A 27,476-nucleotide genomic window follows, 5' to 3' on the forward strand; every position below is an offset into this window, starting at 1 on the left:
GTACTTTTATATAACTGTATATAGCAAGCACATCAGAATCAGGTAAGTACTTTTTAAGGTATGAATTTACAATTTTAAAAAAATGGACCCTGTGCATTCTCTGGATCGGTAATGTTATCCTATGGATGAAAAACGTGTTGCATTCGGGCACTTGTCAGCGACTTCGGGGACTGTTCTTCTGGACTTAAGGTGAGATTGGGGCAAGGTCCAAGGCCACACCAACAGGTCATCTTGGGGAGCTCTGGGGTGTCCGGGTGCTGAGGTGTCCCTCTCACTTCAATGAGAGAACGGTCTGTTACAGAGGCTTCAAGCTGGGACTGTGGGACAAGCCCGGGGGAACACAAAGGGGGGCTCGATCCTAGAGATCCTCTGGCACATAGGGACACACTTGGTCCACTGTTTCTTGGGCTGTGGGGCTCCTGTGCAGTGGTGTCTTTTGGCATCGGATCAATGCTGGAGTTTCTCGCGGTTGGAGGAGGCTTGAAGAAAGAGGCTGCAGGCAGCACCTGGAAGTCCAGTCCGGGCAAACAAAGGTATGGACTTAGCTCTTGTGGATCTAGGGACCCCATTGGGATCGTCATCTTCCTTGGATTCATGCTATGGAGCGCGGGTGCATAGGTGCTTTAAAGCATCAGGTGGCTATGGTCGCAGACTCACGTCTTGGTCTTTGTTTTGCAGTAGAGGGGCAAACAGGATAGCTGTGCCACTCACAATGTGGGTCTCACTGCCCTGAAGTCCCTCGTCTGGCTATCCCAAAATCTATTTTGGAAAGCTGAAATGCCTAGTGTTTTATTCTAGTCGGCGGTCTTATTACCAGTCAAAGGCACAACACTTGGGCGGAGATTGCATTACAGCTTGGAGAAGAGGTTGGGCCTCTCTTTTTTAGTTTTATACAGATATCTAGTTTATAGGTCGAGCGTAAGCGTATGGCCTCCTGCATACTTTAGTATACTTTTCTGTGGGCAAATAAAACACCCCCCTGCTTTTGATTTGTTTGTTTCAGTGTCCTTTAAAAATCCTTGTTTGCTATTGGCAAGTCCGGCCTCTTTGTCCCTCCTTTTACTCTTTTTTCCTCCCAGGCAGCAGGGACTAAGTACAGTCTCTGTACCTTTGGTTGTCTTTATCTGTTAGTAGGGGGACTACTTTAATACCTTTTTTTTCTGCCCTGGTGTTGATACACTGTGGGTGCTCCAGGCCTGTGGCAGCTTGCATCTTATTGCAGCCTTCGTCCCTCCCACCTCCTCTCAAGCCGGAAAAGACCAGCTGTTATGCTCCGCTGCTGCAACAGGGGTGTTCGGCTAATGGTTTGGGCTGTGCTGTCTTTGTGGAATGTGGTTAATGAGAGGCTGAGGCACCTTCTAAAGGTGCAGCGATGAGGGGCATTTTTGGATATTTCTTTTACCCTGTAAGAACCACATCCTAGAGGCAGACATTTCAGGCTGCAGCTAAATCCCAGCAGCCCATGCCCCCACCTGCGTCCTGACCAACTCCCCCCTTTTCCTCGGAAAGGCTTTGCCTGGCTCAGGCTGAGCTCCCACTCAAGCTGCCTCCACCGTCTGAAACAGCTTTTATTTTGTTTTGTGTTTGGCAGCGGGCTGTGTTTGCGAACAATGTGTAGTTTTACATGCATAATGTGTTTGCAGCTCATTGGCTGAAAGGGCTTTTTTGTGTTGAATGGACAGTGTTGTTATTTTGAGAACCAATTGTTTTGCACATCATTTAGCTTAGACGGGCTTTATTAGGATTTATAGTTAACAAAGGAAGCCTATTGACCTTTAAATATTTCCCCATAGCTTTCTCCAGGGTCTGTCTGCAGCTCTAACCTAATGGGGAAAACAAGATATGTCATGTACTCTCAGCTGCTGATGATGCTGCTGGAGCCTTTCACTAAACAAACGATATGTATTGTTTCCAGACAGCAACAGGGACCTGCGACATCTGGGTGTACAAGTAACGTTTTACAAATGAACTGCTTTCCGTGCATAAAAGATGCAGCACTAGGGAGCAGTGATCAACAAAATATGCAGAATTGTATAATTCTAAGAAGTTTCTCAAGAGAAATGTAATACTTTTAATTGGAGAGTACCGGCACTTCTCAGAAACAAGCAGGTACTCTGGTACAGAGTACCTGCACTTCTATTTTTCCATTTCAAGCACTGATAGTGCCACATATGCTTGTCTCTTAGACCTCCGCAAAAGTGTACAGAGGACGAGTGTGGGTAGCACTCAGGGATCTGTGAAAACACATTCATGTAATTGCTGCACAGTTTTCGTGTTAGCGTTAGGTTTATGCGGTGCGTAAAGCAAAATGAGGTTATTTTGTTTTGGTTCATTTTTTTACCCTATGTACTATTATATATCTAGCATTATAAATACTTTTTCACATTAAAATGAAGCACTAACTGTATGCGCAGTGTCAATTACATTTTTTTAACCATATTTCAGTGTTATTTGGGGGGGGGGGGGGAATATTCTATGTGCATGCAGCGCTTTTTGTAAATCGTGTATTAAACATAGTGGCATTTGGCACGTTTACTTTAATTTAACCTAATTCAATTGTTTTCCACTACCCTTTCGTATAGCTAGGCAGGAGAAAGGACGGTAAATATATATATATATATATATATATATATATATATATATATATATATATATATATATATATATATATAAAACCTGCTTCTATAGGGATAGCAGTTATAAGCAGGGGCACTGGAATTACACATCAGCAGAAAGGACCAGATTATACAGCAGGGTTCACAAAATTTATGGCAAGTAAAATCTAATTAGGCAGTGTTGTGTGGCATATTTTGTGATGGTATTGCTTTATTGTATTTCCATTTTTACATGTTCGCTGTGTTTGAATTAGGGTTATTAATGATACTAACTAATTAACATTTTAATCAACTGAGATTAATGTATAGTTTAAAAAACACTACCCATCCAATCCCCCCAAAACCCAAATACAGAACAATAATATTAATATTAAATAATTAAAATTACATTTCGCTGCTACATAAATAATGAAATAAAAGCATAACACAGCATAGTAAAAATGGTCACAATACCAAATGATATTTTAACCTGTTTCATTATTATAAAAAAAGGAACAATATGATAGCATATAAAGGTAAGCATAATGTTGTCCATCCAGAATTTACTATAGCTAGACCCCATTGGAGTGTATTCAGTAGGTGGAGCTGGGATAGGCCAAATTGTAGGGATGCTACAGGCCCCCTGGGAAGAGTGGACGCCTCACAGTATTGATTACATACATGCATAACCGCCGTAAGTCATGGTAGGAAGCGACTTTTACTGTACAGTACCTGCCGCAGACTTGAATACGGATGACGGTGTCGCGGATGGAGACGAAGGAGGGCTCCACAAAGGTGACTTCAAACCGCTGGTGAACTGAGGGAAGAGACAGATGAGAAGCTGAAAAGGCAGAATCAATGAAACAAGAAGCCGCACAGTCCATTCCTAGCCTATCACTGAGCACTGCCTCCAGAGGAGGGAGGCTTCTGCTCCATAATGTGTATATTGGGTAAGAAATATTAGGCAATATGAGTCTTAATTCATAAAGAATGAAATAACATACTGTAGGTGTCTGGTGGGGGAGGGGACCTTGAATCAAGGACTTTATATGACTAACAGGCAGACAACCTAAGTACAATTTTAGGGGTCACTTGTTAGATTTTTACAGTAGGGTCACTGGGGCCCCAATTGCGTCATGCAACCTGAAGGCAGAATAGCCCTCCTGCTCCATTTCAGAAGACTTTGACACCCTTTTATAAACATATTTGAGGATACAGACACATTGGGGTAGTTACAGCATATGCCCATGTGCAGGCACAGAAGTCAGGCATACGTCATGCCAGAGACTCCCCTAAACTCATCACATAGCAATTAATACGGCAGCTCACACTGACCAATTAGAATTCCTAACACATACCAATTTTAGGTGCTGTTCAGGAAACCAGACATGACACTTTTGACTCCCAGAACAAGTTTCTCTTTCTTAACACAGTACCCAGGGTTGGGAGGGGCCCACTGCCTCCAAACATAACAATTATTTACTTCCAAACCAGGGTATGGGTGTATATTTTCATTGCTTGCATTAATGCCTGAAAAAGGCAGGAACATCCACTGCAAATTGAAGGTAGTATTCAACCTTGAGAAAACACAGACACACACACACTCACACACACACATTTGTTTGGTGGAGGCAGTGCTTTTCTATGGAGTGACAGACTTGTTTGGCATCCCCATGGCCTACTTCTCCATTAATTCCCTCACAACCACTCTCCAACAGTGCACCTCATCTCTTCATAGCCTCTTTCTGACATATATTTCATTTTTTATAGTGCTACTCATAGTTCACTCACTCTCAGTTCTGTGACCTGAATGGTAAATACATTCTTTGCAGCAGGCACATTAACCTGCCGGGCTACTTGATGATGAACTGAAACTGCCACTAGACTAGACAAAATTCTGATGTCTTACCAGTAGGAACATTAATCACCAGAGTTATGTTGACATTTTTATTGTTGCCTGTAAACTGCTGGTCGTACAAGGAAGTTACCTGCTTTTAAACCGAAAGTTATTTTTAAAAACAGCTGCAACCAACAAAGTGAGCGCTAGGTGTGGCTGCACTGGTTGCACAACCCAAAAGCCACGCCCGAATAGTGGGAGAGGGAAGGGTATAGGGCACGTGGGGGCTTATTTACAAGTCCGTTGCATCACCAGTGCATCACTTTTTTAAAGCACCTGCGGCGCAGTGTGCCTGCGCATATTTACAAGGCCACATAAATCCACCCTGCATGGCTTTTCATGGCCCCCTTTCACGAATTACTCTGCATGAAGGAGGCGTACCATGGGCTCTGCTTCGGGGGTTCCCACGCAACATCCGTGGAACCTCATACATTCCTTGACTTACAGGGTTTGTAAACCTGGGAATAGGTCAGATTCCTGCGCCTCCCCAGAGGAGGCATAAGGGGTTACGCATCGAGGAGAAATACCTTTCTTTCCCTTTGTTTTTCCTTTTTTAATGTGTGTGGCATTCTGCAGCACACATAGAAAGAGAAAAATACCTCTTGTGATTTGCACTGGAAGGTGTCCCTTCGACCACAAAAACAATGACCACAACAACGTAGATACCCTTGCACCAAGGTACAAGGGTGCTTTCTTTGGCGCATGGCAGCCCATTGTGTGCCAGAGAAGGGGATCAGGACAGGAAAGCGCCATATCTTGTAGATACATGCAAAAACCACAGTTGATGGACAGAATGCAGAACAATGTCATACATTCACCCCAGTACAAAGATGTAGGCCTAAATGCATCTTTTTTGTGCACTCCACACCACCCCAGTTCAGACATGGCCATATGCAAATCAGCCTTGACCCTGTGCCTCATGGGAACAGTCCAGACCGAACTGCCAAGCCACGCCTTCCCTGGACCGGAATCAAGCTTCCCAGGACCGGTTTCTGGCATTTCAGCCGTCTTCAGCCCGGCTTGCTTGAATCCAGTGGTGTGGAGAGCATGAGACTCACATCTGAGCATACCCATCCCACTCGGGGTGACAAATGCAAAAACCACAGTTGATGGACAGAATGCAGAAAAATGTCATACATTCACCCCAGTTGTTTTTGCACATATCTTGTAGATACGGCGCATTCCTGCCCTTTTTTTTTTACACACGGCAGCGCAACAGGAAGGCTTGCTGCGTTGCTGTGCTGCTGTGCGTCAAAATATTGTAAATGAGGCCCGTTATTTCTGCAGAGGAAAAAAAAAGTTCAGTTGTGCAGTAAATAAAGGTGTTCACATTAACATGTCCATGTCACTTTCTACGGGCTGTGTAATCCACACCAAGGGACATATTTACAAAAAAAATTGGGAGTGCTATGCTATGCCAAATTTGACAACAACACACTCAGATTTTTAAAACGCAGGGATGCCCCGTATTCACAAGAATACGGTGCACCCCTGTGTTTCTCCAAGCGATGGCGCAAAAAAAGCTGCCTAGCACCAACGCAGGCACGCTGCAGCCTTGTTGCAAGGGTGCCTGCACTGCAGGAGACATTATTTATGTGCTGGAAGCGACACCTTCCTGCACATAAACAATCAGTAATTGAGATTTGCTCTATTCTGCAGCACCCCTAGAAAGAGCAAAAACCAAGGAGAAATTAATCATTTTTCCTTGCATCGCCATCCCAAAACCAATTATTCCCTGGTGTTCATTTTTGCACTGCCCCAGCCTTGTAAATTTGGGGCAGTGTCAAGAAGCAATGGGTGTTGCGGTGGAACACCCGCTACAACAGCCATTGCAAGCCCCGGTGCCGCAGAACACTTTGGCGGAAAGGGGGATATTTACAAGGTGGCGTTAAGTCATTTTAAGTGGCTTAGCGCTACCATGCAATTATCAGAAATGGCGCTATGCCACCAGAGCGTCACAAAAAGTGACGCTCCGGAGGCGATTGGGGCTTGTTAAAATGCCCCTTAGATATTCTGTAGATTGGAGCTATCCTTCAAATCTATTCGTACTGCGGTGTTCAAGAATTGTTCAGAGAACATTTTGTGACGCCCTAAATTTTGGAGATATACCACTGATGTTGGGGTGACTTATTCCATGCGGTGTCAATCCTTATTCACTGGTCACATCGCTGGAGTATGAAGATGAGGGTGTGTGTCTCCAGTGTAGGACAGCTTTAGGTCTGAATCTGCCACATGCAGGCCAGCTCCATGTTGCATTTGCCCCCAGTCAGCATTCATTGTGTGCTGCATGCAGCTCATACAATGTTTAAACTGTTCCTAACTCTCGCACCTGGGGGCATATTACCAACAACTAGCAACGATTATTGCTAATTTGGTTTAGCGGCAATATTAATATCGCCGAGCTCCGCCGATTTTTATCACTTAGTAGCCTTGCTATTATCAAGGTTTATCTCCTAAGCGATAAAAATCGGCCAAAATGCATGAATATCACTGTAAAGTCAGTGATATTCATGGATTACCGAGCTAATGCTCTTAGCCATGTTATCCACCTCCCATTGGATAACATGGCTAAGAACTGCTCAGGGCAGGTGTTAGCTTTTGGAGATATTCGCACTTAGCGCGAATATCTCCAAAAGTTGGTAATAGAAGATAGCGATGTTAGCGACTGTTTCCAGTCGCTAACATCTTGGCACGCCCACTTTGCATGTCATTAGCGATAATTATCGCTGACATGCAAAGTGGGCACCTAAATGCCCTCTATCTCCTACTAGCTGTCGCTAACTGGTGTTAGCTACGGATATATGTTGTTAGCACGCATACTTTTACCACGCATACCATTAGCACGCAATTTTTACAACGCAGGATCCCTTACAACGCATACCTTTACAACGCATGACATTACATCGCAGATACTATTACAACGCATACCATTACAGCGTAAGTATAGGTAAGTATATAATTTTTTTAAATAATGTAATTAATAGTTTTTTAAATAATTTAATTATTTAAATTAAATTTTATTAAAGAATTTGTAAATATATATGTAAAAAATACCCCTGTACCCCAAAACCCAAACCCAGCCCTGAACCCTAAAAATACCCCTGTACCCCAAAACCCAAACCCAGCCCTGAACCCTAAAAATACCCCTGTACCCCATAACCCAAACCCAGCCATGAACCCTAAAAATACCCCTGTACCCCAAAACCCAAACCTAGCCCTGAACTCTAAAAATACCCGTGTACCCCAAAACCCAAACCCAGCCCTGAACCCTAAAAATACCCCTGTACCCCATAACCCAATACCCCTAAGAAATGTATTAAAAAAAGATAAACTTACCTATACTTACGTTGTAATGGTATGCGTTGTAATAGTAGCTGCGTTGTAGTGTAATGCGTTGTAAATACATGCGTTGTAAATACCCTTGCGTTGTAATGGTTTCGTTGTAACAGTACTTCGTGGTAAAAGATGTGTGGTAACGGTTGTATACCGTTAGCTACAGCTAGGTAATAGGGCGATACAATTATCGCCGCTTTAGCGGGAAAAATTCCCGCTAAAGCGGCGATAATGCCCTTGGTAATATGCCCCCTGGATCTTTGCCCTCAAATGTACTAGCAGACTATTTTGGGTATTTCATTCATAAGCATCTTGTATCCTTTTCTGCCACAGCTATCTGAAGTAAGTAGCCTTTAAATTTTACTGTGTTTTGAAAATTTACTGTCAAAATCTACAAGCGCATCTTTTGCCAACGCATTTCCGAAAACAAATTTGAAATCACCTCCTTGCCCTGTAAAGTAGTATATAAATCCAGTAAAGGTTTGACCAAACTCAGCCCTAAGCTGTCTACAAATGCACCATTAGTCAGTCGGTTTGCCCCATCTCCTTCGGGCTATGCCTGGCAGGTAACAGGCTACCCCACCCCAAAGAGCAGAGGGATATTTTGCCTCCCAACTACTGCCATTCTTGAAATGCCCCTGTACTGAGTGGGTGGCAATAGATGACTCTGTTGTCAAACAGAATGGAACGCAGGGAGCCCACTCTGCAGCTTTGTAGGTCTCACCTGCTGGGCAGCGCATGCGCTCTCGGCTGCGAGATGTTCTGTCAGCCTACAGTGGGCATAGAGCCCGGCCCATTCCATACACGCAGATGGTTTCATTGTCGCTTTCCTTTGCTTGCTTCTTGTTTGTTACAGTGTGTTGACTTTTACCTCCTCTTTGTGCTTTTGTCCCTTCCCTGGAGGCCTCCGCCCCGGTCTCTTTTTAGATGACACTTTTCAATATTTTGTTCAAGCACTACAAGAAAGTGCATGTGTTTTCCAGCTATTTCCCCTATGTACTTCCCCACCGCCAAGCTTTTGTTGCATTTCCCCATCCACTCCCTATGATGCATTCGCCCTTGGGTGCTTCTTCCCTTGTGTTGCTTTTTTGCCCATGCGCTTCTCAATTCCCGTTGCGCTCTCTCTGACCCATTTTCTTTCCCCTACATGCCTTATGCCTTCCTACGTTGCTCTCTTTCCATTTCCATTCCTACCCACACCGCGTGACGCTTCCCCCATCCGCACTCCTGTGTTGTTTCCGCCCACCCCTGTGTTGCTTCCTTCCACCCTCCTGTAGCTTCCTCCTTCTTAGATTCCAACCCTTCTCCACGTTGCTTTGCCCTGCCGGTCTTGCTTCCCCGCCAACTCCTCGTATTTTTTCTTTTTTCCGTAGTTTGTTTGAACTTCGTGCTTAGTGCCTGTGCCTACACAATGTTTTTTCTCTCTTTTTGTTTTAGCTATGCTGCACAGCAACAGGGATGCTGTACAGCAGGGCTAAAATCATTTGCAAAGCCGATTGGTCTTAAAGGCGAGGCCTGTTGGCTGTGCCAACGCTTGAGTATTGCTTGCCATTTAGCACTTTAGCTGAAGGCCTTTTTAAGTGCAGTGGCATTTAAAATGACATACGGTACTACACTTGCCCGTTTAAAGCGGTGGATTTCTCCTTTGTGCACTGAAACAGAAAGGCCCCCTCTTGGCCCAGTCTGCAGATCAAAAGTGCTCAACAGAGAGCCTGTCAATTAGGCAACAAAAGCTGACTTTAAGAGCACGAGTTTTTAAACACTTCTCAGAAACGCCTGTATAGTTCCTCAGGAGCTCCATATAATGTCAGTCTAGCGCACAAGAATAGTGGACTTGGGTGACTCCATGGGGACTCTCATTGCACTATCCCAGGGGCCAGATACAGTTGGCCTAACGGCTAGGGCGCTCGACCTCGCACCTGGGGATCTGGGTTCGAGTCTCGGTAACGACGCCAAAAAACTCCTGTGATTCTGGGCAAATCACTTAATCTCCCTTGTAATGATACTCTTTCTTCCCCCAATAACTCTCGGAGTCGGATGACGGTGCCAACTTCTTTATTCAAGTACATACGCACAAGGAGCGCAAAGCATGTCCTGCGCCCAGCCTGCTCGCGCTCTCAATGCCGCGCTACGCCTGCCGCGCCTCTACGTCAACGCACGTCACGTAGCCACGTGACGTGCCGTGCAAGCGCGCTCACTACATATCTCCCTTTTTTCCAAAGAGTTATGTAAACAAGTCCTGACTCATATCATAGTCTCTGAACCTCACTGGTGGGACCACCGCCCTGCCCCTTCTCGTCAGTCTTACCGGGGAATTGGCAGTCGTTGCTTCTTCACTCTGTCCACTCTCTAGCGCAGCCGCGCCAGGCACACTCCGACTGCTGTCTTCCTCCGGCTGACACTCTGCACTGGCCCCTTGATCTTCGTTACTACTTTCTCCTAAGTCCGGGTCTTCACCTCCATAGTCACTGGAGGGGTCACTGTTGCTCTCACTCTCATCCCTGTTGTCTCTGCTTCTCCAGTTGAGTATTTTATTGCACCTGGCCATGCGATCCTGCGACCACACGTTTCCATCGCTCAGCAGGGCCGCCCGGCCCTTGATTTCCACAACTCTCAGGGGCCTGCTGTACTTACTTTCCCCTTTTCTCTGTAGAGTGGACAGTCTTACTCTCACCCATTCCCCCTTTTCGAGGGCCGTGTCTTTTACATTCCTCCTTGCATCATAGTGTTTGGTATACACTGCTTGTGCCTTCTTCAGATTGGCTTGCACCACTGCCGGTGACCACTCACTCTTGATAACTCTGTCCTTCCATATCCTGTTGTCTTGGGTGAACGGCTCCCGGCCCCTTAATATCTGGAAAGGGCTATAGCCAGTGTTCGTGGGAGTTATCCGATACGCCCACACCATGTGCCATATCTCCGCCTCCCAGTCTTTGTTGTCTGCAATAGCCGCTTGTATCGAGCCCATCACCACTCTATTGAAGCGCTCCACCAACCCATTCCCCGCCGGGTGGTATATGGATGTGTGTTTAGACGCTATTCCATTTCTTTGCATAAATTGGTTCCATCTGTCAGAGCGGAATTGGGGCCCATTGTCACTGAGGACACACTTAGGGATGCCCTCTCTCACGAAGGTCTCTGCCATGAAGCTGACTACTTTCTCCGTGTCCATTGTTTCTTCGATCTTTACTTCCGGCCATTTCGAATAACGATCCACCATTACACAAATGTATTTCTGTATACCCTGTGCATTCAGCACTGGCCCCAAAATGTCTATGGACAGTTCCTCCCACGGGTTTTGTGGAGGATCAATCTTTCCCAGGGCAGGGCGCAATGGTTTGAGCGTTTTGTCCGCTCCTTGGCACCTCAGGCACTCTCTCACGTGTCTTTCCGCTCTTATGTCCATTCCTGGCCACCAATAATTCTGCTTGGCCCTTAGTTTCAGTTTTCCCACTCCCAGGTGGCCTTCGTGTAACATGTCCATCAATCTGGGTATCATCGTTGACGGGGGTATGACTCTTTCCCCTCTGTATAGAAATGTTCCCTGGTCATCCATAGATAGTTCCTCTCTCACCTCGAAGTAGGGAACAAGGCCGCGCTCTAATTTGCATTTGTCCGGCCAGCCTCTCACAATGTAGTCCTTCACTTGCTCCATGTTCGGGTCTCCGTCATATGCCGTTTTCCATTCTTGTTTGCTGATAGATACTTCGAGGTCCTCGGTGAGTGCGACCCACTCTTCCCCCGCCTCGGGGCATTCTGGGCTGGGCTCCATCGCTGCCGCCCTACTCAGGTAGTCCGCCACTTTGTTCCTGTTCCCTGGAATGTGTTCAACATCATAGCGGAACTCCATTAATTTGAGCGACATTTTCGAGATCCTCGGAGTTGCTTCCGCATGTCCACTAGATGTGAGCACTTTGAGGAGGGGCTTGTGATCAGTCCTCAACCGGAACCTCGTGCCCCACAGGAACTGCCGGAACCTGGACATGGCCCACACCACCGCCAACATTTCTTTCTCAATCACACTATATCTCTTTTCAGTGTCATTCAGGGTGCGGGATGCGAAGCATATGGTCTCGACTCTCCCCTGACCTCGGTCTTGCATGAGGACTGCCCCCAGTCCTTTATCACTTGCATCTGTGGTTAGTATGGTGCTTCCTTGGGGGTCGAACCCTTGCAGGGGAATTGCCCCTGCCACTTCTCTCTTTATCATTTCAAATTCCCGTTGAGCTTCCTCTGACCAACAGAACTCGCTGTTCTCACGGGTTGACAGCCTCATGTGGTGAGTTTTCGAGGCGAAATGTTCAATGAATTTCCCATAGTATTCCGCCATTCCCAGGAATGACCTGACTTCTTCCTTGGTAGCTGGTGATGGTGCGTCGCAGATCGCCTTTACATTTTCACTCTTGGGAGTCACACCTTGAGCACTGATTTCGTGGCCCAAGTACGTTACCTTCTCCATCCCTATCCGGCATTTGGCCCATTCTGCTGTGAGGCCCTTCCCTTCCAGGATGCCCAACACCGCCTCCAGCTTCCTGTCGTGGTCCATCCTGTCCTGACCCATCACCAATATATCGTCCTGGAAGTATTGCACTCCCTTGAGGTCCTGAAACAGCTGATGCATGAGCTTTTGAAATACTGCAGCCGCCGAGGCTAGACCGAACGGCATGCGGCGGAATCGATAGCATCCGAAGGGGGTTATGAATGATGTTAAGCTGCGGCTCTCTGGGTGTAACGCTATCTGGTGATACGCTGAAGTCAAGTCTATGGTGGAGTACCTCTGGATACCCCTTGTGCTGGCCAGCATCTCCTCTATCCGGGGAAGAGGAAACTTCTCCACCACTATATTTTTGTTCAATTCACGTAGGTCCACGCATAAACGGACCTTTCCGTTTGGTTTCTTCACCACCACCAACGGCGATAGCCATTCAGCACAGGCTATCGGCTCGATGATCCCTCTTTTCTCCAGCTGTTGAAGTTCTTCCTTCACGTCGTCCCTCACTGCTAGCGGGATGTTCCTCACCTTGTGTGCCACCGGTACAGCTCCTTTTTTGAGTACGATCTTGTGTGCAAATCTGTCGAGTTTGCCCACTGAGCCTCCGAAGACCGTTGGGAACTTCTTCCTCCATTTATTCGTGTCCAGCGCCTCCTCCGGCTCCGTCAATAATATCTGTTCCTTGCCTCCTGGGTCCAGCTTGATGCCCAGGTCTCCTTGGTCGAGCCACCCTAGGACGGAGGGACCTTTCTCGGAGACATATAGTTTGCACCTGGCCTCTCTGCCCCTGAACTCGAAATTCAATCTCCTGCACCCGGCCATGGGGATTCGATCACCGTTGTAGGTAACGGGACGTATGTACAGCTTGTCCAGCTCGGGGCCCAGTCGCGGAGCGAACTTCTCTTCCCACACGCTCCGGGGGATGATGGTGTAAGGTGACCCTGTGTCTGCCACCACCTGGACTTCGACGCCTCCGATCTTCATTTCCATGACGGGTTTCATCGTTCTTCCTCCGCCGGTGCCACGGCCTCGGTCGTTTATGCTTAATATTTCGTCGTAGACGCAGAGGACTGTGATCACCTCTTCCTCTGCTGCTTCTTCTGGCTCCTCCGATGCTTGGGCCACGTACTTCACTGCGTTCTTGGCTGCCTTCTTCCTGCACGCCTTTTCAAAATGGCCGATTATTCCGCAGAACGTGCATTTGGCGCGAAGCGCAGGGCACTTCCGGTCGTGCGCCTCGTGCGTCCAACTGCCGCATCTGTAGCAAGGCCGTTTGTTATTTCCGGCCTGTTTGCCAGGGTTGCCTGGGCTGTTCCGCCATTTGTCGGGACCCTTTTCTGGCTGTTTCCGTGCCTGATTATCCTTGTGGTGTTCTTCCTCGTCTACTTTGTTCACCGTCCCGCCGGGCACGATCTCCTTCTTCGTAGCCGCGGCACATCTTCGTGCCAGTTCAGCCCTTTTCACTATCACTAACACGTCCTTGAGAGAGGTGTCCCCTGCGGCCCATAGCTTGTCCTGCACGCTCGTGCACGTGGTGTGCATCACCACTTGGTCTTTTATGAATTCAGTTTCCCAGTTGGCATATTTGCACGATACCGCCAGTTTCTTCAACGCCGCCACATACTCTTCCACCGTTTCCCCGGGTAGTTGCTTCCTTTGCTGGAAGTTAAACCTGTCTACTGAGACGCACACGGAGGGTTTGAAGTGTTCTTCTAGGTCTTCCAGCGCATGGGCATATACATCGTCATCCTCAGTTTCTCTCTTCTTCGGCACCAAGCTTTTGTAGATCCTTAGACCTTCAGGGCCCAGATTCAGCAGCAGGATTCGTTTCTTTCTCGGCGGCTTGAACTTCTCCTCACTCTCGTCTTCCATCACTTCTATGAAATTGTCTATGTATTCCTTCCAGTCCTCCCATTTCATGAGCGGTTCTCCTGGTCGGGGAAGGAACTGGACTGGCGCTATCGCGTAGCCCGCTTGGGCATTCATCTTCTCCGCCCGGGCTGCGGGTAGCGTACCTTCCAGGCTTCTCGGACTACCTGGTGCACCGTTTCGCTCTTCCTTCTTGAGCAAGGGTGGAGGGCTGTTCCTTTCAGCCCTTTCCTGTTCGGGTGGAGTAGCCAGTGCGTATCTCGGTGGGCCGTGACCGTGACTGGCTTCCTACCTTGGTTGTTCAGGGTTCTTCGACCGTCGCTATTTGTGCTCTCGGTGCTCTGTTCTCCTTGCTGATGGTTGCGTTGCGCTCCTTGCCGTGCCCTATGAGGATGGGGTCGCTGTGCGTACCCTCGGGCCTTCCTCGTTTCTCCTGCGCCACCACTCCGTTCCGCCGTGCTTCTCGTAGTCTGCGTGGTGGGGGTCGTGGGTCAGTATCCCACCCTCGTCGCCACTGTAATGATACTCTTTCTTCCCCCAATAACTCTCGGAGTCGGATGACGGTGCCAACTTCTTTATTCAAGTACATACGCACAAGGAGCGCAAAGCATGTCCTGCGCCCAGCCTGCTCGCGCTCTCAATGCCGCGCTACGCCTGCCGCGCCTCTACGTCAACGCACGTCACGTAGCCACGTGACGTGCCGTGCAAGCGCGCTCACTACATCCCTGTGCCTAAAATGAATGTGTGTCCTCATGTAACGTAACTGGTGCTATGTAAAGGCTCTATACCCGATTCGGTTTGGGTCTAGTTTGTGCTATATAAAACTCTGCAAAAAAAAAAGCCCTGCCATGTCGAGGGCAGCAATTTAAGCATTTCGCGTGGAGAGGATTGAGGCAGAAGATGGGAACCGAGCCTCAATAATCAGGTGTGAGAATCATACCTTGAAAAAGATTCTCTGCGTCTCATTGGATTAAAGGGTCACTGGCTCTCTTCCTGGCTGTGAATCTCACATCTGGAAGCCTGTCTCGCTCGCACCTTGAAGAACTGTCTCAATCACTGACTATGGACCCCACACTTTGAAGCACTGGCTGTGAACTCCACGCCCTGAAGCACTGCCTGCTTTGTTCATTATGGCAAACACCCAACTACCTTCTGCCCAAACCACAAATATCATCTTCATTGCATTCTTAGAACCACAACAGATTATCTTCCATACCCAATCATTCCTCCCATCTCTTCCATTCTCATCAATCATCCACTAGTTACACTCAGCACACATTCCAGCAAACACACATCCTGTCCGTCTATCAATATTTCACCCAACAAAGATTGATAACAAATAGACAACAACAAGCCAAACAGGAAAAAATGCGCAAATGATAAGAATTAAAATTTTTGATAACGATTTGTACACTTCATTAGCTAGAAAAAGGTTGACGCGTTTCGAACCCCTCAAAGATGCCTGAAAATTCATTACAACATACTTGTGATACAACGGCTCTCGGCCTTTGACCGGCTGCCGCAATAAATGTTTATTTTGTAGACTGTTGAAAACAGTGAAGCAGGGATCGGCTGATCTCGCGGCATTAAAGAAGCTTTCTGGTCCTGAGGAGAACCCCGGATCTGGAGGGGTTTGAAATGCGTTGACCTTTTTCTAGCCAATTAAGTGAACACATTGTTATCAAAAATTGAAATTCTTATAATTTGCAAAATTTTCCTGTTTGGCTTGTTGTTGTCTGCTATCAATCTTTGTTGGGTGAAATATTGATAGATGGGCAGGGTGTGTATTTGCTGGAATGTGTGCTGAGTGTAACTAGTGGATGATTGACAAGAATGGGAGAGATGGGAGGAATGATTGGGTATGGAAGAAAATCTGTTGTGGTTCTGAGATTGCAACGAAGATGATATTTGTGGTTTGGGAAGAAGGTAGTTGGGTGTTTGTCAATTTTTTTTAGATGGATTAAATTATCTTCATCTGATTCTTATATGTAATGTTTTTGAATACATTTTGCTTCAATCGTACGGAAACCGGGGTTTTATGGTGATATTGTTTCAATTCAATGCACCTGTATAAATGTGAAAATTGTGTATCAGTATTGGCATCCTGTTGTTTCTTGTTTGAATAGGGCTCAGCCTTACTGATTGGAGCCTAAATTCTTTCTTGTTTCTTGCTCATTATGGAGCGGCTTACCTCCTGCCGTCTGTCACTCACTGAGGATGACTCTTAGATTTAACATATGCAGAAGTTGACAAGCACAGAAATACACTCATTCTTAGCTGGCCCATTGGGGTATAATGAGGGTCAATTTGAACTTGCGGCAATGACGCAGTGGACAGTGCACTACCAACTTTTATTCCAACAGTTAGGTAAGGAGAGACCTCCCAAAGCCAAGCCGTTTTGACCAGTAGCCTTTCCCAGACTAATAGAAAAATAACATAATATAACATGGCCCACTGGAGCATAGATCACAAGTACCTGGAGTCTACTACACTTGACAATAAAAGGCTGTGTCGGCATCCAGAGGATTGTAACACAGTTGGTTTTACTGTGTATTTCACATCTGCACATGCCCACTCAGGCACTTGCCCCGTTTCAGTCATATCACACGCGCCCATTACTTACCATATTCTTCCACCGTGAAGGTAGAGCTGGTCATACCAGGTCCAACATCGATGCTGTAAGTGCCCAGAGCTGCTTCCAAGGACAAGGGGAAGGAGAGATCGGTGATGCCTTTATGGGGGGACACGTTCACCCACTGCACGATCTTGTTTCCTCTGGGATCCTGGGGGAGATGGGAAATGATGCATGAGATTCATTCCAGGAGGCCTATGTAGCACGTGTGTCATACATACTCTCACCAAGTAAATTACATGGAACGTGTGTACCACATTTAGGCCAGCGCTAGAAGACCACATTCACCACCATCCAGTGCACCATGAAAATGACTTTATCATCCAAGCAGTATAGAGTGTCAACGAGAAAGCATCTAGGGAACACAGATGGTCCAGTCAGAAAGAACTGCACAAGTCAGAGGCTGAGAAGAGGGAGCATCATTTCCTATGGCATTTGTAATAAGGCAGACAGGATATACATCATGGTTTTAATAGAGTAATCCACCTGCAAAAGTCTAAGTCAGACCCCGAAATCTATTCCTATACTGTGTGTTCACCCTGAGTTGTTTTATGAACCTATCTAAGGCCCTTCGGAAACTAAAGTGCATTCTCTTAAATTGCTACTTTCCATGAGTTGAGTTGAATGTATTGGGGATTGAAAGAGAGGTTGATAAAGCAGCAGTAAGAGTCCAGACCAGGTTTGAGGTGGATCTTCACCTTGGCCTTCTTCAGCTGCTGTTGCTGAACGATGGACTATGTGACGTTTCTTCAATTACCTGGTTGGTTTTTAATCCATCATAAGTAGAGTCCTCACTTTCATCGTGAACAGAATCTTTGGTTACCCACCCCCTTCACGTCTGTTTTATTATTTCCATTGTGTGATATTTTGACTCTATATCACCAGGTGGGTGGTGAGAAGTGGTGTATCTGTAGTTTATTGGGTTACACAAAAAAAAATATTTCTGGCTATTCTAATTTATCACTAAACATTTTGTGATTTCCTGAACTGAAGAAGTTTGGTTTCTGCTTTCAATGGCTGGCTGCAAGCGAGTGTCACCGAGTATCTTCTGTTAAACTCAACCCCATTTTGACTTTTTTGAGGTCTCTGGTTACGGTGAGGTGAGGCGCCTACGGTTAGAGGTAGCGTGGACCATTTACTCCAGCAGGCCTCGAGCAATGGCGCAAAGGATCTTGAATGTGATTCCTGGACTCAGCTTCAAGCTTTTTAGGGTTTCTATGGCTGGTTTGATGCATTTCCATTTTGGAAGACTTAGGCTCTGTCTCACAGCTTGTTTTAGAACCCACCCTGGTCCAATCGACCATCACCCGGCTCCGATTAGCTCTAAGTGATGCTTTGGCTCCAAACGAGGTATGTTTTTTTCAGTAATTATAATTTGAAACTTTTTCAATAACAAGAACGAGTATGCATCACTATTCGTGACACTTAGCACTGCCTGTGGCAGAATGGCCTAACTATACCCCATGCCCCCAGCCAACCATGGCGCACAGGACAATTTACTTTTTGTTTCTGAAAGTGCAGATTTCAGAATCTCACAACCAGGTTTTTTGTACATAAGGGTCCAATACAATGTGTGCCTAACAGGCCCAGTGTCTCCTTATGCTCTGATGCTTTTGTGGACGACATCCTCAGGACAGAAAGGGTGCTCTCCAGATGTATGCGGTGAACTTTGATGTCCTAAAGGTTTTATGTTTATTCAGGTCTGGTGCTGGACCCAGTGATTGGGGGAAATTGAAGGGACCGTCACCATCCTTCATGCCTCCTGTTGACATGGTTTCTGTTTTAGCTCCATCTAGACTAAGTCACACAAAATACTGTGGTAAGGCATTCAGGAATGCCTGATTTGTTGCTGATCAGCCTTTTGCCAGAGGAACATACATATTAAGTTATCCACTTACATCTGGAACTCTTGATCTTGGTTCTCAATTACCTGTGCTAACAGGAACATCTATGCATTAAAGGGTGGTGACCACAGGGTCAAACCTTGACGGAACCATCTCTCCATTTTATCATTCAATTATATAAACAAATAATATGTATCTGTTATATATCAACTGAAAGAAACCTTTTTTATTGTCTTTTTAATCAGTATGTCAATGAATTTTTTCATGACATTTTTATACAATTTATTAAATTGAAATTTCTGTGCTAAACTTAGTGCCTTATTACTTATTACTTATCATTTATTTGTTGCCTGAAACTTTGACAGTGTTTATGTGTTGCCTGGGTGCTTTATTTTCCATAAATTAATTGCCCTGACCCAGTAATTTCATCCTTATCAGGGGGTCCTTTTTTTCCCATATTCAAACCTTGAAGAATGCCATATGAACTGAACAGTCATATGGTTTGTAAAATCTTAAATGAAAAATAATAATAACCTTTGATAACGTTCTCTCTCCCATTTCTGACACAAAATATTTCAAATAATTCCTCAATCCCAAAACAACACTCTTTTTAGGTCGAGCCTAGGCAGCGTGGACACGCTGTCTTCGAGACACGGTGTATTCAGTATATTGGCTTCAAGCCGGCCCATTGCTTCTCATTAGTTCTTTCAGATGCCTTTCAAAATTTCTTACTTTTGATTGGTAAATCATGGCATTTGTCTAGCTCTTTGGTCTGTTGTTCCCTCACATGGCGTCTGGCCCTGTTGCAGGTCTCATTTCGCTTTTGCCTATTTCAGTACATTTGGCACACACTTTTTTCCAATTGCGTTTTGTGTTCTGGCAATGTTGCAAACACACACAGTTGGCCGGTGTTGCTGTTTTCTCCTCCTACCTACCGTTTCTCTGTGTGCTTCTCCCCAGGTCCAGACTGCAGGAGTGCAATAATAGAGAGATGTCTTGGATCTGTTGCATAGTGCTTCCTGTACCACCATGCACAGTGGCAGGCGCCAGCTGCAACAGAAACATTACCTGAATGACAGAGGAGGTAGCCAATCCGAGGCGACTCTCTAGCATGTGAGATATGTGACCTCCAGTTCCTACAAACGTATTTCCACTCTGCATTAAAAACGATGGGCCTTATTTATGGGCCCTTGCGTCACTTTTACCCTGCTGGTGCGTCAATTTTTGTGACGCACCAGTGCCGTACAAAATGTGCCTTGTTGCACCATATTTACAAAGTGACGCATCTAGGTAGATGCGTCACTTTGTAAACCCCTGCGCCACATTTTACCTGGGCCAGGTATAATGTATGGAGGGGGGCGTTCTGATGCAAGGAAGAGTCATAGAAGTGATGCAGTGAAATCTATAAGATTCCTCATGCCTCATGATAGGCGTAAGACTGACGCAGGCACATTTCACATGGGACTTGCCCATGTGTAATGACCCATTGCTGACACACTCCAGCAATGCGTCATTTTTGTTTATGTTGTTATTATTATTATTAGTAGTACTAGTAGTAGTAATATTGGTGGTGCTATCGTTATCCTTAGTGTTAGTGGAATAAGCATGTGTTATCATTATTAGTAGTAGTAGTATTGCTGTCATTAGCATTACTAGTAGTAATAGCACTAGTAGTAGTAGAAGAAGTAGTATTGTTATTGTTATGTTATGTTAAGTGTAGCTTGTAAAGCGCACTGACACCGAAGCTTCCTGGCGCTGGTAGACAGAACAGAGTGAGGAGGAGGTAGAGGTAACAGAATCTACGTGGGGGTAGGGAAAAAATAAGTTTTTAGCATTTTCCTGAAGTTGAGAAAAGAAGAGCAGGATTTGATAGATAGAGGGAGGGTGTTCCAGAGTCCAGGGGCCAACTGGGAGAACCGGCGTCCGCCGAATCTCTTAGTTTTGCCCCTGGGGATGATCAACAAGTCAAGGTGGGCGGATCGGAGATGGCGTGTAGGACAGTAAGGGTGGATGGTAGATTTCAGGAAAGCAGGGGAAGGGCAGTGAAGTGCCTTAAAGGTAAGACAAGCCACCTTGAAGGCAGCCCTTCGCTCGACCGGGAGCCAGTGCAAATTCACAAGCAAAGGTTTAGCTGATTGCCATCTGGGTGTTCCATGGATCAAGCGGGCAGCCTGGTTCTGGACGATTTGGAGGCGTTGAGTCAGGTATTGTGGTAGACCGTGATAGATGGCGTTGGAAAAATCCAGACGGGAAAGTACCAGCGAGATAACAGTTTGGGTGAGTGCTGCCGGGGGAAGGAAATGGCGGATTTTGCGGATCCTCCGAAGTTGAAACATACAGGAGGAAACCACCGCTCCCACCTGAGCCCTGAGAGAAAGCTCGGTGTCAATGATGACACCTAGACTTTTTACTGTTTTTGCAGGGACGGGGGGGAGCCGAACTCTGGAGGCCAGAACTGTGGACCCCAGTAGGTGGAACTGAGTCCAGGTAGTAGGAGCTCAGTTTTACCGGGGTTCAGCTTCAATTGGTTCTGGTTCATCCAGAGTTGGATATGAGTCATGGCTCCATGAAAAGTTTTGATGGCATTTGGTGAGTTGAGGGGGAAGATGATCTGGAGATCGTCAGCATAGTTATAAGTGACGATGTCCCATTTCAGAAGTGATTGAATAAGTGGTCGGAGGTAAAGATTAAAGAGGAGCGGGGAAAGGGAAGAGCCTTGGGGAACACCACAGGAAGTGAGAGTTTTTTTAGCAGTGTAGGGGCCCAGACGGACCGCCTGCGTTCTCCCCGTGAGAAAGGACCTTACCCACTCAAAAGCAACGCCCTGGATGCCTGCCTGGCCAACACGGTGGAGCAGGATGTCATGATCCACCGTGTCGAACGCGTGTTATTATTAGCAGTATAAGTATTAATACTAGTAGTAGTAGTGGTATAAGTAGTAGCATTTGTATTATTGTTATTATTATTATTATTAGTAGTAGTAGTAGTACTGACGTATCTGTAATTCCTTGCGACATGATGCGTCATACTGTAAATATGACGCATCATTGGTGTTGCCAGGAGGGCGCAATGAAAAGTGGCGCATCGCTGTTTGCTCACAGCGATGCGTCACTGTTCATAAATGCGGCACTGATTTATTTACAAAAAATGGTGGTACCTTACTAACTGAAATTACAGGAGGACCCCACACAGGCTGATAGGGGACTGGGGGGATAGTAGATCTAAAAAAGGACAAGGGCGTCCCCACGTACAGAAACACACAAGGTGAGTGTTTTACTCTAAGACCAGCATGCCGTCATTCCGTGTATATACAGGATTATTAATACACGGAACCCGCATCCCCAGTTGAAATACGCTTTTAGAAATTGAATTAAAAATTTTTTGTAACTTTACCTTTCCCGACATCACTCGGCGCTTCATTTGCAATCTGTGGTTGCTTACACTCAGTCGCATGGAAATTGCACACAACATACTGTAATTGTACAATAGATAGATCTAGAAATGTAACCAGGCAGCATATAAAAATGTGTAGTAGATAGCAGCGGAAATATAGTGCTATCTACCTACATCGATGCACTACTCATAAGAATCAGTGCCAATGTACGTGTCACCCAGGAGGGAGGCCTCTCTCTCTCAGAGACTCAAAGCTAAGCACCCCCCACCCCACCCCCCTGCTGAATTATGTCCGTCAGTTGCTTAAGTGAAACTGAGTTCCAGTAGAAAGTATGTTATGCTGAAGTATGCACATAAGTCCACTTTTAAATAATTCGTAGGAGGTTGAACATGTAGATATAATTTATAGTGTCTCCATTTTGTCTCCTAAGCGCTACTTGAACAAGGGGCCCGATTCACAGAATTAACTTAAGACAAAATCCTAAACTTACTACTTTTGGTATTCACAGAAGTTAGGATTTTGTCTTAAGTCTTTCTTAAGACAAACTTAAGACAGACTTAAGACAAAATTCTAACTTAAGTCTGTCTTAAGTCTGTTTTAAGACAAACTTAAGACAAAATCCTAACTTCTGTGAATACCAATAGTAGTAAGTTCAGGATTTCCTCTTAATTTAGTTCTGTGAATCGGGCCCTAGATATATATGCGCCTTGCAAGTAAAGGATTTCACATAATAGCTCAATAAGACTCACTAGCAATCCAACAAGTTGGGTGATGAGCATTCTATGTATTCAGAACTTCAGCTGTGTACATATATCTAGTTTTCATAAATCTGTCTTTTCCTAAACAATTTCTTCCGGTGCCTTCTTTATAACAGTCTTTGGTACCTCAGCTGTGGCTTTCATACCAAACTGGATTTGTGGACCTTACGGAGACTCTGAAGGATGAATGTCTGTTTGGCCCGGCATAAATGTCAGGATGTGTGACTAACATCATTTACAAAGCCAGTAATGTATCAAGATGTAGTAATCTGTGATTTAGCGTTATGAAAGTTGTATAGTTTCTTTCAGGTTAACGTGTCAAGGAGCCGTGTAAAGTCACCATATTGTTTCATAACTTAAGATTTATCATTAAATCCTGTGACTGTTGCATTTATATTGAACTTTAAAAAACCATCTCAGTAAAACTATGGCAGTCATCCATTATTCATCCGAGGAGTGAAACTGTTTGGAAACTTCCTTAGTGTTGTTTCTTCTGTAGAAGGAAGGGCCTTTAGCTCTTCTCTTTCAGTGCATCATTCCAGGAGGGTCAGGCGGCTCTCTCCTGAAGGTGTCTGCCCCTGGCTTCAACCCTCTACACTTGGGGATACCCTACTGGAGAGCAGACATCACTGGAGCCAGTGCAAGACTCCATCTGTCACTGGCTGTGGTGTGTAGCACTCTGACCCCTTGGGAGCACCCAGGCACCACATTCGTCCCTTCCTGCATCTGGACACCTTCTGCCATCTTTAGTTGTGACCAGCATCTGCTTCTTTCACTGTCACTCAGATGGAATACCGACGGTTCACCCGCAGCGGTGTAACCACAAGGCCAACATCTCACCTCATCTTTGGTACAAGGGCATGAACCCAGGAGCCAGGGCCCCTCTCGGGCTCACCAAGATGGGCCCCAGGAAGTGCCTTGAGGCCAGAGCTGCCCTGGGATCTTCATGCAAGGAAGTCACTTCTAGAGGTCTTCTCCCTACGTCTTTGCTCCCTACTTCTCCACACTACGTCGACTTGTCGCACACCGAGCTTTCAGGCACACCCGCCACAGAGGTCCCAGATGCTGCCACAGGCACCAACCTGCACAGACTGGCTGAAGAACAACCCTGAGCAAAGCAAACCCACACTTTAATCCTCACATAAGACACATCTGTGACAAAATATATCACTCTGGAGGCAAAGGAAACAGTAATCTGACTCAGAACCGACAGCCAAAGGGCACAGCTAAGGTACAGCCCATTGTAACCTCACGTCACCTTGCACGGAAGCTCCTAGATGCAGAACCCAAGCACACCTACATCCCCTGGGTTAGGCAGGGTGTATGATCACGCATCCTGAGCAGTACAGCACAGACTGCAGGAGAATGGGTGAGAGTCAACTCCTGCCACACTGCGACCAAACATCCTGCCTGCCTGACTGTCTGGGGTGTTTTGGGACTAATGGAATAACACTCTCTTCTTGGATTCACTTTAATAACTTGAAGCCTTTTGTAAGTAAATCTGTCATTGGTGCATTCGAATAGTCTCATTATCTTGGAATGTGGCCCAGTCATGTGGTCCTTCCATTGAATCAGAGGTACTTTGGTAATTTCTGGGTTCCTGTGACATCTGTCAGTCTGTTCTCCAGATGTTGTTGATCACAGAGAGACTTGGACATGGCGACAAAGTGACAAAGAATAAGAGGAGTCATTTTAGGACACTTGCCTGCAGCCTAACGACTTGGGAAGGTGAACATGCTGGCACATTGATGCCCACAGACTGGAAAGGGAAGAGGATCTGACTGTGTTCACTTGGAAACCAGACAGCACAAGGAGAGAGGCCCTGCTCAGAACAGGGAAAGAGAAGATCTTACCTGGGTGGAGAGAACATACAGCCACATACCTGCACCAGGATCGCTTCATACTGCAAGGGGACAGAGAGCAGGAGTGAATGCAAGAAGCAGACCCAAGAATATAGACCCTCTACCCACAAACCTCACTGCCCTTAAATCTACCCAACCTGGAAGCCATCCTCCTCACCTCATTTATATCTTTACATTTCAATGTTCTTCTCTCTTCTCTTATCCAATGTGTTGTGCTATCACCTCATGCTATTTAATGCTGCTTATTATGTTTTTCAAGTCACATGTTATCCATATTTATTTTGTGTTTGAAGAATATATATAGCCTTAAAATGTTACCTTTCCATGTTTATTTAACTCTTGGATGAGCACTCATACATGGATACCTGTCACGTTTTAGCAAATTAAACATCCATGTATAACGCAACACTACACACGCAGGTACATATTAGTGCTATACTGCAAATATATGTTAACATATGTCTCTGTTTAAGGAAATATCATCCTACATTATACATCTTTTAAACTCTCCACGCTGAATATCTGCTCAGCTGTTGCCTGGAATTCATGGAAGAGAGCGTAACAGCGTGGATATTGATAATTCTTTATAATTGTTTATACTGGATTTATACTAGATTGTACACTGAAATAATAACATGTACCTTACACACATTGGCAGAAAACACACAGAAACAGAGAAAACGTATCAGCACCGTAAAAGCATGCTTGATTAGATAGAAACAGTAGGATTAATCAAATAATACTGATAGCCAGATCAGAAGAAGAATATTTATTAGATCAATCACTTGATCATTGCAAAAAGGAATACAGTTTAAAATAATAAAAACTTCTCATAAAACAACAATTTAAAAATACTAGTTAAAAAACATTTGATCCCAAGACCCTTTAGCAGCAAACTTAATTATGAACAAATCAGATAACAGTCATAATTCATCTGTCAGTGTGTTCTTATGTGGGCATAGTCAGATTAAAAAAACAGTTACAATACATCAGCGTCAATTCAGACTTATATAAACAATATCGAGATCATAATCTATTCCCCAGAGCAGATTTGATTATCTTGGATCTCCTCCACCAAGCAAATAACAAATATCTGGAAAAAGCAAAAGCTAACCACCTCGTAGTGTCAAATGAAAATATTCTAAATGCTACTGATAGCCAGATGTTATGAAGACTAGTGAGAAGTTTAGCATTTTTATTGATTTCAACTGCAGGGAGTTATTACAAACTCAACATTGGTGCAAATCAATGTTGACGAGGGCTGCATGCTTGAAACTTTCAGTATAAATACTTAATATCATATTGAACATATATCAATGAAAACAAATTTGTTTTAATGATTTTTAGAATTAGTTTATATGTTGCTGCGTTTTGCGAATTGTATGAGTTTCCTATATTATGGATTGTTTATTTTTAATAAAATAACTACTGTCAAAACTAATATTACTGAATATGAAAAGTTTGATTTACTTTCCTATGGTTTAAATATTTATTAATGAGTTGATTCACTAAAAGAAGAAGATTTCAGTGCATTGAAATACTTTTGCTTAGGCTGCATTATTTCTTCACCTAGAAAGAACTCTGACATGTCTCTTTCAAATGTTGCTTCAACTGTTCCTACCTCATGCAACAATTTGACTGTGTGTGTGTGTGAATTGGTGGGACCGATCCATGAACTGTATCCATGAATGATTACCAAATAAATGTTTGTTTTTGTAACTAACCTGTGATGATGGCAAAGACTGGTTTCTCAGGGCTAGCTTGGGTAATAAGGTTGGAGTAGCAAATGATACCTGGCAAACAAAAGATGGCCGCACAATGGACGGACCACTGTGATTTGATCGCTGATGTCACAACTGCATCATCTATACTATAAAGAAAAACTGCCCAAAGGAATTTTTCCACTTTTCAAATTAAATGCAGACAGGAAACACATAGTTTTCTGTCTGTATTGATCTGTAAAAACTGAAAACCAGAAGCCTTAGTTATGATGTGTCATTAGTTACATAATGCTATGTTTGTTCTATTAGTTTTAGTATTTTATGTTTGTCATGTTATGATCTATTCCATTAAGTGCAATCATATCAATCAGTAGTATCAACTTGCTAATAGTAATTATGTATTGAGTCTTTATTTGCTTACACTGTTTTTCAGTGCTTGCGTGACACTATAGAGTCATGTTACATACATAAGCATTTCGTATTGCATATGTCCGTGAGCGGAAGCTTGTCTTGTATACATTCCATTATCCTATTCTTTGTGGGCAGTTGGGCTTATGGTAGTAAATGGTGGCAGAGACTCCTCTCACTAGGCTTGCAAACTTAAATTCTGAGCTCTCAGCAGACACTGGTTTAGTGATGAATGACATCTTGTTGTTTGAAAGCTATAGAAATTAATGTAAGGATGGCCTGGTACCCAATGAAAGCATCAAAACATGGGTTTCAAGTAATATCTCCTGGTGTATTGCTGACAAACGCCAGTGGCGTAACCTAAAATGATAGGGCTCCCCCTGCAGAAAGTGAAACGAGTTCCCTGAGTCTCCTGCAGCTCACATTTATTGCCCTTGGGTGGAATGCAACTAGGCCTGGGCAGTAAATTCTGTTCCGCTTGCGGAATATGGGTAATTTTGCGTTCCGCGGAGAACGCGAAATTGCCAAAAATTCCATCATCCGCAGTGTGGTAAGGACGGGGAGTGCGCCGCGGTAGAAGACCGGAAGTGGAGCCTGTCAGGCGGAGACACCCATGACTGCCTGGAAGTAGCTGCCGGTCTAGTTGTTCGCGGAATGATGCAGGCGGGGAAA

General features: G+C 45.1%; 1 protein-coding gene across 1 annotated transcript in view; it reads right to left on the bottom strand.

The window, feature by feature from the left end:
* LOC147706476 (alpha-2-macroglobulin-like protein 1) overlaps positions 1-27,476 on the bottom strand; it is a 312,029-nt gene that overhangs the window by 254,194 nt on the left and 30,359 nt on the right. Inside the window, exons 4-6 of the mRNA XM_086929615.1 lie at positions 24,696-24,716; positions 16,809-16,968; positions 3,327-3,411 (exon numbers count right to left, since the gene is read on the bottom strand). Of these exons, the coding sequence (XP_086785741.1) occupies positions 3,327-3,411; positions 16,809-16,968; positions 24,696-24,716 (266 nt within the window). The remainder of the gene's footprint in view (positions 1-3,326; positions 3,412-16,808; positions 16,969-24,695; positions 24,717-27,476) is intronic.

Source organism: Lissotriton vulgaris, chromosome 7 (assembly GCF_964263255.1).
Source record: "Lissotriton vulgaris chromosome 7, aLisVul1.2, whole genome shotgun sequence".
In the NCBI taxonomy this organism is placed as follows: domain Eukaryota; kingdom Metazoa; phylum Chordata; class Amphibia; order Caudata; family Salamandridae; genus Lissotriton; species Lissotriton vulgaris.